The 11673-nt window shown below is 44.5% G+C and overlaps 1 protein-coding gene across 1 annotated transcript; it reads left to right on the forward strand.

Moving 5' to 3' along the window:
• Positions 1–5230: 5230 nt before the first annotated feature.
• SERTAD4 (SERTA domain containing 4) lies at positions 5231–9714 on the forward strand. Its single transcript, XM_006887953.1, has 3 exons — positions 5231–5563; positions 6613–6728; positions 8950–9714. The coding sequence occupies exons 1-3, from the start codon at positions 5314–5316 to the stop codon at positions 9712–9714; spliced, it is 1131 nt and encodes a 376-aa protein (XP_006888015.1). The 5' UTR covers positions 5231–5313.
• The last annotated feature ends 1959 nt before the right edge of the window (positions 9715–11673 follow it).

Here is an 11673-nt window from a genome sequence, read left to right on the forward strand (position 1 = left end):
CGCGGAGGGCGAGGGCCAGTCTCCGGGCCAGTGGTCGCGCCGAGCGGCATCCGCGCACCCTCCCGCCCGCCGCTGCGCGGGAGTCCCCATGTGGACAGGCGCCGGCCAGGGGTGAGGGTTAGGGGCTGGGGCGCGGGCTTTCCCGGGGCCGGTGTGCGCCACGCCGCGCGGCTCCGAGGGCGGGAATCGCCGCCGCTTCTCGGGCTGCTCAGGTCGCAGCGCGCGCGCACCCAGCCAAAGGCTGAGTCAAAGGGCGAGGGATCCCGCATCTCCGGCGAGACCTTGGGGTCCTCGGTCGCCCCTCATTTCCTCATCCATGCAGACCCGGATTCGTCTCGGTGACGCCCCCAGGCCTGGCCCTCGGCAGGTGGGGAGGGAGGGATTGTGCATGTCAAGAGCGCGCATTTGCAAGAGAAAGGACTAGCTGCGGGAGCTGACACCTTCTGTCCCCCGCCACCTCAGCCCCCGCAGCCTCCTCCCCGGCAGCAGAGCCGCGCTGCGGGCGGCGGCGGCTCCTCTGTCCTCAGCTCACCTCCCCGCGGGCTAAGGCTGCTGCCCGCCTGGTCCACGCCTCCGCCTCTCTCCTCCCTTCCTCCCCTCCCGCCTCCTCGACCTCAGCAACTTTCCCGAGCGCCCGGCTAGGTGCCGCAGGGGTGGGGGCGCGGGCTGGGCGCTGGGGGCGGCGCGGGCCGGGTCCTAGAGGCCCGGGTCCTGGGCGCAAAGGGCGCACCCGCGGCCGCGGACTCCGAGTGCGTTTGGCCGGCGAGGGAGGGAGGCCGGGCCGGCATCTGCTATGGGCTGGAGCGCGGGGCCCGGGCCAGGCTCGCCAGAGCCCTGCCAGCCGCCGTGAGTCATTTCCTTGGAATTCTACCTTGGTGTTTATTTCCCTTAGAAGGAAACTTGGGGTTTAAAAAAAAAAAAAAAAAAAGAGCAAGAAGAAGAAAGGAAGAAAGAATAATAATAGCTCTTATTCTTCAGGAGAAGAGGCACAAGGCTCCTGCACCGTGTAAAGACAACTTGCCCTTTGTTCCCAGACACTTGGGGTGTTGTTTACATTCGCCTATGGACGGCGACCAGGCGGTTGCTCCTTGCTATCCTGGTGAAGGGTCAGAGGCTGCTTAACCGCCGGGGGTGTGACCTTGTGGAAGCCAGGACAAGGTGGCCGCCCCCTGCCCACAGGGGTCAATCTGCCCTAATGCGTCTGGTATAGGGAGGTGGGTTCTGAGTCTCAACCGTTCGGTGGCCACCACGCTACCCTCAGGCCCTGCATCTGCATTCCCTGACTCCAGACCCCACCTGAAGCCTCTGACCTCTGGAGGCTGCAGCTGAGGAATTTACCTCCCCAGGCAGACAGGTGCACGGTGGGGACTGACAGAAAAGCGGCCTCTGTCTGCTTAGAAGGATTGAAAGAATTCGTTCTAGTCATTCACCACTACTGCCGAAATCTAGACAAACTGTTGAAATTTTGTCACAAAGAACGTCGAGGTCAGGAACCTGTTTCCACCTGGGCAAGACGTTTAAGATTGGCAGGGTCAGAGAGGATTTGGAACACTCATCCTTTCCCACCTTCTCAGAATTGAAATCAGACCTCTAGCTACTAAAAAGCTCTGAATAAAATGTTCTCTCATTTTTGGGGATAGATGTAGAGAGGAGGACCAAGAATGACCAGGTCCCCCTCCCATTAGATTCACTGAACCTGGGGGGCCTTGTGTTGTGTGTCAGCCACTCACATTTGCATCATAATGACTCAGGGGAAAGAACAGCCCAACTCATCTGGAAAACCAAATTATGTAGAAATGCCAGGTAACTTGACTATGAACATCTGCTGGCAACGCTTGACATTTTAGCCCTGAGCCTTCTGGGGATGCTTGAGGTGTCATTCCATCACATGCACTTGGCTTGCAGAATGCACATGCAGGAGCCTGAGGTTAGAGGGCTGGGGCTTTTTTAAAAAAAAAAAAATCAGTCCTTGTACAAACAAAAAAGAGCCCTGGTGGCATATAGTGCATGCCCTTTTGGGCTGCTAGCTATAGAGTTGGTGGTTCAAATCCTACCAGCAGCGCTAAGGGAAAAGAGGAGACCATCTTGTCCTCTAAGGGTTTACAGCCTCACAAATTCAGAAGGTAGCCATGAATCAAAATCAACTCAAAGGCATTAGGTTTAGAGGTTTTGTTCTATTTAGACTCAACCACTTTTAATAGGCTTATTCTGAATCTCGTCACCGTTGGTGTTAAAAAAAGAAAATGGCATAAAGTCTTTGTAGTTCTGCTTAAAATTAATAGCACATAAATTTGTGGACTTAAACATCTGAATTCAGTATCAGAATTGTATGTGAATCTCATCATTCTGAGTTTGGACACAGACATATAAATACAAATAGAAATTTATGTGGGAGCATGGTGTGCTTAATATTGCACATTGTACATTTTCATAAATGTTAAACTTGCCTTCTTACTTTTACATCCCAGGGTAGGTGCTAAATAGATTAGGAATGCAAAATCTTTTCCCTGCTCCCAAATATTCCAACTCATTCATGTTTTATTCAGACTTACATAATTCACTTACAGAGCTTAGCCTCTGCCGTTGAGGATTTTGTGTGTAAAAGTTTCCAATTAAAAAAAAAACCCACCAACTTAGTATCTTCAGCTATTATGAAGAAAAGAAATAACCAAGATGAAAATGATTATGCCAAGTTTCAAATGCATATACTGAATGATGGATTGTATTATGCTGAAAACAATAATAACAAATACAAATGTGGAAATCCTTAACCACCAAAGTTCCAACAATAAGTCATTGAAAATATAAACAAGTGCTTTGCAAACATAAAACAGTTCAGGGTCCATATAATATCCTATTAAAGAAAGGTAACTGCTGCTAGAAGCCTGCCAGCTTACTTTCTTAGGGTGTAAGTTTCTCAGCCTTTATTTGTTTCTTTTCTAAAAGTTCTGTATAGGGGGAAAGGTGGAACCTGTTTGCCAGAATCCTTCATAAAATGGAGTGGAAATTTCAAGCTAGAAAATATTATTGTCCAGTAGGAGAGGACTACTGAACCTGACAGAAAGCTGTGATCCATTTACCCCTGGCGCGAATCACATTGCCTGATATAATTGCCTCTTAAGAATAGATTGAGAGATTGGACTATCACTTTGATACTCTGCATGGATGCTGAGCATAGTGTATATGTGTTGGACTGCTAACTGAAAGTTTGGTAGTTCGAAAACATGATGAATAGTCTCTTCAGAAGATTTGCAGCTTCAGAAGCCTAGTAGAGGTCACTGTGAGTCTGAATCAGCTTGACATAGTGGAGAGACAGAATGTCTTCGCTTGTTAAATTGATGTTGGATAAATTTCTTCGTTGATAACTCAAAGAACAAAGTAGGTGATAGCTCCACCATTTCTCTGTAGAGAACTAATTGACTTTTATTTTTTTCTTTTGTGCTAAGACGTTTTAATGAGTACTTGCTGCTGTCTCTGTATAGGCACCCTAGGGAATCATAAAAGAGGTAGCTGGTGTAGCCTCCAAGCTCAGCTCAGTCCTCATGCCAGCCAGTGAGAGGGCCTCCTTCTCTATCGATCAGAAGGCTATTTGACCGAGCTTTGCTTCATTCTTCAGAATGAAGAATGGGTCAGATTGGGGACTTCAAAGAGAAGCCCTGGTGAAGGATGGAGTCAGTGCTGTCAAGATCTCCCGTCAGCCAGAAGCACACTGTCGCTTTAATGAAGCCATTTCCTCCCTGCCCCTTCCCCACCCCCCCCCCCACCCCGGTGTTTTCGGTCCCTTCACCTGGTAGTGGACCCTGTTATAACATGTAGGTAATGATAGTCTCCACAAGACAATGGTAGATTCACCCTTTCTCTCCAAAGTCTTACACGCTGTATAATTTGAAGAAGAAAGCAAGACTTAGACCCTTAGTGTATATTTGAACGACAATCAATCTTAAGAAAGCAGGCCTGACATCACTCACTCTGACAGTTCTTTAAACCACAAAGTGGGAAAGTGAAGGTTTTGGTCTCCTAAAGGAATTGGCAGTTAACAAGGCATTGAGGCTGTTCTCTTCCTGTGGCCTGTGCTGTCACAGCTGAGCTGTGGTCTGTAGGTCTTTTGACTATAATATCACATTTTCTCCCTTGGAGATATATATATGTATATATGTATATATATATAAAGCAATTGGCGTCAGCAATCTTTACATGTATGGTTCAGTGACACTAACGACGGTCAGAGTTCTTGGCCTTCCCATCACCCTTAACAGAAGCTAAGTGTCTAATAAGTGTAAAGCTTTCTTTTCTCCCATGCAAGCCTGGTAACCACTATGAACTCATTTTTGATCCACCCAAGAGCCCTACTTGAGAGCAAGTGAGAAAACCAAGCTCCCTGGAAATAGCCCACCACTGGAGCACTGCAGGGGCCTGAGGCTCCCCACAGAAGCCAGAGGCTCCTGTTCTTGAAGCTACAGGACTTGTTCAGGGTGTGAACTGGAGGGAAGGGCTGTGGGGCAGCAGGGACAGTGGTGTGTTGCCTCTTGGAAACTTCCTGCCTGGTGTCTGGGCCCTGCAGTAGAACTTGTCTACTGCAGCTGGCTCCGAAGCCTTGGCTCCTGTTTAATATTCTGCCTGCTCCGTTGATGTTGTGCTTGGCTCCTGTGGGACCGCAACTCATGGCTTGTAACTGGAGCCAATTTTCTGTCTTCATCTCACAGTGTTTTGACTGGAGGCAGATCCAGTTCAGTCCGATCAGGGCTGGTGGAAACAACTACCAAGTGTCTCTGTCTGTTCTGCTGTGGGTTAAGACCCATGGAAAGAGCCCCACAATACTGTAGAATGGGTGGAATCAGGGAGGAGGGGCCTGGCCAGTGGAGCAGTCTGTGAACCTCAGCATCTCTTAGGATTATGGTGGAGATCACCCCCTTCCCCCCCTTTTTGATTGATTAGAGGATTTTCATCAAAGGAGACTCTCGGGGGATTGACTAGAAAATTGATTTTGCCTTATTAATAGAAAGGAAGCGCAAGGGTGTTGGTCCTGCCTCTTAGCAGTACATTTTCTGCGGAAGGTCAAGAGAAAGGAAAAAAAAAGATGTGTTTAGGAGGCAAAGCAGCTGTCTTCAAGAGGGCTGAGGGGACTCTGAGAACAATAAGAAATGGGATTTTAAAGAACCACCCATGAAATGCAGATTGCTGAACACAGAGGCTGAGCTAATAGCAGCCAGGGAGTTTGCTGAGGTTCTCTGTGAAAAAATAATAAAGTGTTTCAGGGTGAAGGGGCAGCCTGAGAAGGAAAAGTTTCCTCAAAGCAAAGGAATCAAGCTACCAATGCCAGCCCCGGGCCAGCCCCTCATGAGGACTGTTTCCCCTTATTTTCTTTTTCCAGATCTGAGGCTGTCAGAGATGACTCTGGTTCTGTCCATGAATAGATTCTGCGAGCCCATTGTCTCGGAAGGAGCTGCTGAGATTGCCGGGTACCAGACACTATGGGAGGCCGACAGCTATGGAGGCCCAAGCTCCCCGGGGCCAGTGCAGGCCCCTCTGCAGGGAGACCGGGGAGCTGGACCCCCGCTGGCAGGTACTGACCTTGACCTTTCCTGCTGCCTTCTGTGGCCTGACTGAGCGGGAGGTGGTTCTGAGTGGGAAGAGCTCGTGGTCTAAGGGCTTCCCTGGCTGCCTAAAGCAACTCTCGTAACTGGGCCCAGGGCTCCAGGGAGAGGGCCAAAGGTGATATGAAAATGACATTCAAACCTGCACCTCCATGTGTTTCATGTGTAAGTCATACTTTTCATCTTGAAGAAAAGCAAACCAGATTTTCTAGCTCTGGGCTTGAATTTGGGTTTTCAACTCTGTATGGAACTATATGACATTACGATAAAATGTCTCGGCCATAAGACTTAAAGAAATCTGTGCTTGGGGCCAGAAGCTATATATGTCCTTTCTTTTTATTATGTACACTACTGGTCTTGGTATTGTAAAAAATTTTCTTTAAGCTAAGAGGATAGAAATATGTTCCTGACCCTGTTTTTTTTTTAAATCAGACTTAGATTTTCTTGATAGTTAACATTTTTTGAGGTGGAAAGTAGACTTTTGTTGTCCAGTATTTTAATTTTAAATCTTAATAATTTAAGTGTCGTATTTTGAAAAAAGGAGCATTCTATTATAATTTCATTGCACAGCTAAGTATTTCTTTACTTACCTAGAAAGCCAGTAATATTTTTTAAGTTGTTTGGGCATCAATGGTTGTAGATGTATACATGTTGAAAGCAGTATTTTAGCATAGATTTAACAAAACAGCTTCAATTGGGACTGATATTATCTAAGATCTTTTACATGCTTCCAGTTTATAGATTTTGTTCTTTATCTGTACATAGAATTCAGATTCTGAATAATTCAGTAAATCCTGAGTTGGAAAACTTCTCTCAACCATTGACTGGAAATCCTTGCTCAACCTGGGTCCCAGAATCCTGCATATTAGCAACTACTAAGTCAGGTGTTGGTTTCTAATCATCACATGTGCAGACAAATAAGCAACCGAGTTATCTTCTAGAAGAAAAGGAAAGGATTTTATTTGGAGAACCTCTGGCAAACCGCATGTTATTTGTCATATCTGATTTATTCCCACAGGATCACATTACAGGGGAATTTCAAATCCTATAACAACATCCAAGATCACATACTTTAAGAGGAAATATGTGGAGGAAGAGGATTTTCACCCACCACTCAGCAGCTGTAGCCATAAAGTATGTTGGATTTTTTTTTTAAGAGTCATTATTTTTATTAAGAGTTTAAGACACTTAGTAACAGTCACTTGATCCATTTCCAAAAATGAAATTGTTCCACCCAAGCAGTGAGAAAGAGCCAGCTCTTAGCAGAGCCCCATTAATCGTTGTCACTTTTTTTGGGGTCCTGTGTTATGTTTTGTGAAGCAGTTTAAGAAAGAACCGAGAGCTCCTCTGCCCAGAAGTAGCACAACTAAATAATCCAAGGAATGTCTTTTTACTTTTGATTTCATTTTTCTCAAATGACATCTCAAGTGACAAAAGGGTTATGATTATAATGTTTTCATGTGGCCAGAAATACACTTCTTCCCTTCTGTGTGTTTCTCTTTCTGAACCTTGAAGGTGAGGTCATGTAGGACTCCCTCTACCCTCCTAGGTGTCAGCCTCACAATCCCTTAAATGTGTACAGGAGAGAAGAAACATGCACTTCACTCTTTATTGTATATGTCCCGTTTATTAAGATACAGAACTCATTCCTAAAAAGAACCAAAGGTGCATAGGAAGAAAATAACAGGATCAGGAAAGTGAGTAGAATTATGAAACTAACTATCTAAGCTTCAGAAAAAGCCATTCTTTCTCCTCATAATGATCTTTGAAAAGCTGTCTGTTAATTTAATAATCACGGAGGATATATAAAAAAACCAAACCAGGTGCTGAATGGATCCTGAGTAGAGCTGTGTTTCATAAGATTTTCATTGGCTAATTTCTCAATAATTGATTGTCATGCCTTCTTTCCAAGTGCCTCTGGGCAGGCTTGAACCTCTAACCTTTCAGTTAGTATCCTCATGCTAAAGTAATTGCACTATCCAGGGACAACCCACACGACAGTTGTCCAAAATGTAGGGGATATTTTTCATTTCCTGTCTTGTCTTCTGTGAGCCCCCATTCCTGTAGATGCTGCTCATAACAAGACATGAGGATGGCTGGGCAGGGGGCAGGCTTTTCCCTCCCTGGGTAGGTCATCGTGTAGTCCTCCTGGAATGGTTTTGTTCACAGCTCTTCAGGCTATGCTACCAGTTTGCTTTTTTTATGACCTGAAAGAGCTCGCTCCAGGGACACAAGCCGTTTGTTTCCTTTTCACTTTCTGTGTTGTGGTCATAGCTCTTTTCCAGTTACTACTGGATTTACACCAACCGCCACCTATGACTAGGTCCTCTCTTCTCTCTGCCCAGTCCCAGTAGGAAGCCTACTTTGCCCCTTAAATGGACACATCCTGTCAGAGTCTAAACCTTATAAATTGTCATTGTCCCTCATCAAGCTAATGGCAAGCATGGGGCTTAGAGATTAAAAGAGGGACAAGATTGACAGTCTATGATGGCTGGACCAAGAATTGACATATTCTTGACCTGCATCTCAGCATCTTCCACATAGCACTTAGTCAAAACAGAGTCTATATGTGACGTATGCATATAAGTAGTTTTGGGACTCAGTGGTTTAAGCACTGACTGCTAACCTAAAGGTCACTGGCTCAAGCCCACCAAGGAGGATACTAAGACAGGCTGCTTTATAAAAAGTGGAGCTTCTAAATCTAAAGGGACAGCTCTATTCTATCCTACAGGGTTCCCGTGAATTGGAATCAGTTTGATAACAGTGGAAGATAAATATTTACCAAACAGTTGCCATCACATTGACCTTACTCACGGGCAACATAAGAGTATCGGTAGAATTGTACCCCTTAAGGATTTTAATGGCTAAGTGCTCAGAAATAAAGCATTAGACTTTTTTTCTACCAAGGTATCTCTGGGTGGGCGGGGCAGCCTTTCAATGGGCAGATGAGTGCTTAATCATTTGTGCCACTTAGGAACACACACCTACCCACCTGAAGGTTAGAGTCCAACAGATTTTTCCCTAAATGTACATACTTAGGTGGTTAGCCTACAGATAAAAAACCAAAACATAATTAACAAGTTATAGGGCCCCATTCTTCCTGCTCACTACCTCCCACCCACAATGTAGCCACTCTCCTGGTTTCTGAGAAGCGTACACATGTTATGTGTGTTTGAGCCTCCCCCTCCCAGACCTGTAAGTGAGTGAACAGTCCAAAGTGAGGTCTCTGTGTGTCTGGATTTCCTTGTGCTTGACCACATGGTGAGCCACAAAGAGGGCCGTCAGGAGTGAGGTAGACTGTGACATTTGTGTACCACCTGTTTCCTAACTTTTCTCCTCTTCGTTTGACTCGTAGACCATCTCAATTTTTGAGGAGCGAGCCCACATCCTTTATATGTCCTTAGAAAAGCTCAAGTTTATCGATGACCCTGAAGTATACCTCCGAAGATCTGTCCTTATAAACAATTTAATGAAAAGGATCCATGGAGAAATTATCATGCAGAATAACTGGTGCTTCCCGACCTGCTCTTTCAACGGCGCCTCTGCCCAGGAGTGGTTTATGGCCCAAGACTGTCCTTACCGAAAACGACCACGGATGGCCAAAGAGGAGTGTGAAAAGTTTCATGCCTGCTGCTTTTACCAAGAATGTGGTGGTCACTACCTAAATCTACCCCTTTCTGTCAATGCTAATGTTGGAAGTGCCTCCACTGCCTCCTCCTCCTCCTCCTCCTCATCTTCCTCTTCCTCTCCCCCTCCACCTTTACCAAGTTGTTCCCACCAGGTGGATTTTGATATAGGCAGACCACCCATTTACAAGAGCGATGGCCAGATACCTGCCAGCGAAATATTCATTACTAATGTCAGGTCGCTCGGTGTTCAGGAAAAGGCCAAATTAAATGATGAAAAAGCAAATAACGACACCAACAGGGATGGTGGCCCCCTAAGCCATGAACCTGTGGGAAACGACCTGGCTTTTGAGTGCAAAGGTCAATTTTACGATTATTTTGAGACTGGCTGTACTGAGAAAACCAATGTCAGCGAGTCGTGGAAAAAGTCCTTGAGGAGAAAGGAACCTCCGCCGAGTAACAAACTGTGCTGCGGCAAAGGGAGTAAAATGTGAGGCATCTTGTCACCGAAACTTTGAAAGCATGCACAGCATGATCAATTAGCTCTCATCAATTTTATTTTGAATGGATTTTATAGTTTTGTACAACCGATCAAATTATGCCATGAACATGCCGTGTCGTTTCAATGCCTGGAGAGCAGATTGCATAAAACATCTGTATAGTAGGCATCAGTGAGCTACTTCTCGATGTGGTTTTGGCCAAGAACACAGTTGACTTAATGCTTTAAAGTTATCTATCTTCGTTTTCTTACAGAAAAGATCAGTAGATTAGACTGGGGGACAGTGTACCCCTGTGATATTCCCATTGTCCCCTATTGCCAAGGAGCTTGTCACTCCTTAAGAACCTTCAATGTGTTTGCAAATTAATTAAGTTTAGTTCTTTGGGAAGCCAACCAATATAGCCAGCCAAGAATGTCTGCTTCTTTTCTATGATACAGTATTTTTTTTTCTCTTTTCTGAATAATTGACTCAAGAAGGGGAGCTAGCTGAAATGGCTTCATGGTGCTGTTAAGTATTTGTATTTAACAGTCTGGGTGACAGATGAAATCGGCTTGAGCATAATGAAGCACACCTGTCTAGGGGCGCAATCAGCAATCTTCCGAGAGGGTGATCCCTGCAAGTTCCTGGCTTGTCTGTGATGGGTGATGAGGCTGTTAGAGAGGCGTTATACAGGGCGATTTTTGGTGCCTTACTTTATCTTAATTTTTGCCAGTGTGAAAATTAAGGATAAATCAGAGTTACAGCAGGGATTTAACAAACAGGAAAATTTTGAACATAAATTTTTAAAAAACACACAAAACACAGGGTGGATCAATATTATTTGAAAACTGTTAACTTTGAGCTATTGCATTCAACTTTTGATTCAACATCTCTGTTCTTCCTTTATTTTCAATGCCCAGTTGCTTTTGGATTTGGCATGTTTAGAAAGAGATGGCGGAAACAATGGGGAGAGAGCTGTTGGAGACCAGCACTGGCTGCTTGAGCTTGTCTATGGCAACAGTCTGTTGCTAGGGTTTGGGTGGTTTGGTTTTGTTTTGTTTCTTTGTCCAATGAAGTTCATGAACCAGTGGCATGCATTATACTTTAATCTGTTTTTGCCTCATTTCACTCATTTAGATTATAAAGGCATGTGGTTTTTTATCTATGACTTTTGCTGTTGATTAAATGAAGCACAATGTTAATAAATGATGTGGTGATCATTAAGGTTTTATCTTAAAGAATGTACAGCTTTTTCATTTGAGGAAGGTTATTTTGGAGAAATGGGACTCAATCTGTGATAGTGACTCTGTATTTGGTCTGCATTTTCCACAACATGTCTTTACAGTATATGTTTGCAAGAGTGTTCAGAGGGCCACTCGAAACATGTTTCCTCCCAGGTCAGCCAGCTCCTGCTAAAGTGTGTTCCGGTTTCCAGGCTTACTGGTTGATGTAAGCTTCCTTCAGCAGTGCTTCACAGGAACCAAATACCAAGTGGAGGCAATGAATCCTCCCAGTTTCTCCAAGATAAAAGCTTTTTTATTATTGCTATCAATATTAAATATAGGTCTCATTCATACAGTGTATGAGTAGGATCATCATTTGGACAATTGTCCACAAGGACCAATTTTTAAAACATGTTCTTGTGTTATAGCGAAACAGTCTAGTACGTTTGTTCTTTATTTTCAAGATTTGATAAACATTTGATGTTGAAAACTCTTAGGTGATAGATGCTTGTATATGAATGTGTTGTAATAAAAGTGAGGTTTTCTTGATATATATTTATTAAAATGGTAAAAATTCACTAAGATTTTGTTGTTTTGATATTAGTTGGCTATGTTTCTCTTTTTTTAAAAAAAAAATCAAAATATCTTCAAACTATGGTGGGCTGTGGCCACGGAGTTGTTTTAAAACAAGGTCCATCCAAAGGGATTTTAGAATGGTCCTTGTCTGTAGGTTTAGAGAGCTATTGAGAGA

This window comes from Elephantulus edwardii, unplaced genomic scaffold, assembly GCF_000299155.1.
Source record: "Elephantulus edwardii isolate Elephantulus edwardi_28Jun2011 unplaced genomic scaffold, EleEdw1.0 scaffold00063, whole genome shotgun sequence".
Taxonomy (NCBI): Eukaryota; Metazoa; Chordata; class Mammalia; order Macroscelidea; family Macroscelididae; genus Elephantulus; species Elephantulus edwardii.

What these genes read in the sequence shown, in the direction of transcription:
- SERTAD4 (XM_006887953.1), top strand. Translation starts at nt 5,314, where the DNA reads ATGCCAGCCCCGGGCCAGCCCCTCATGAGGACTGTTTCCCCTTATTTT. An exon ending in AGCTGGACCCCCGCTGGCAG is followed by an intron (nt 5,564 to 6,612) that starts GTACTGACCTTG and finishes TTATTCCCACAG; the next exon opens with GATCACATTACAGGGGAATT. An exon ending in TCAGCAGCTGTAGCCATAAA is followed by an intron (nt 6,729 to 8,949) that starts GTATGTTGGATT and finishes TTTGACTCGTAG; the next exon opens with ACCATCTCAATTTTTGAGGA.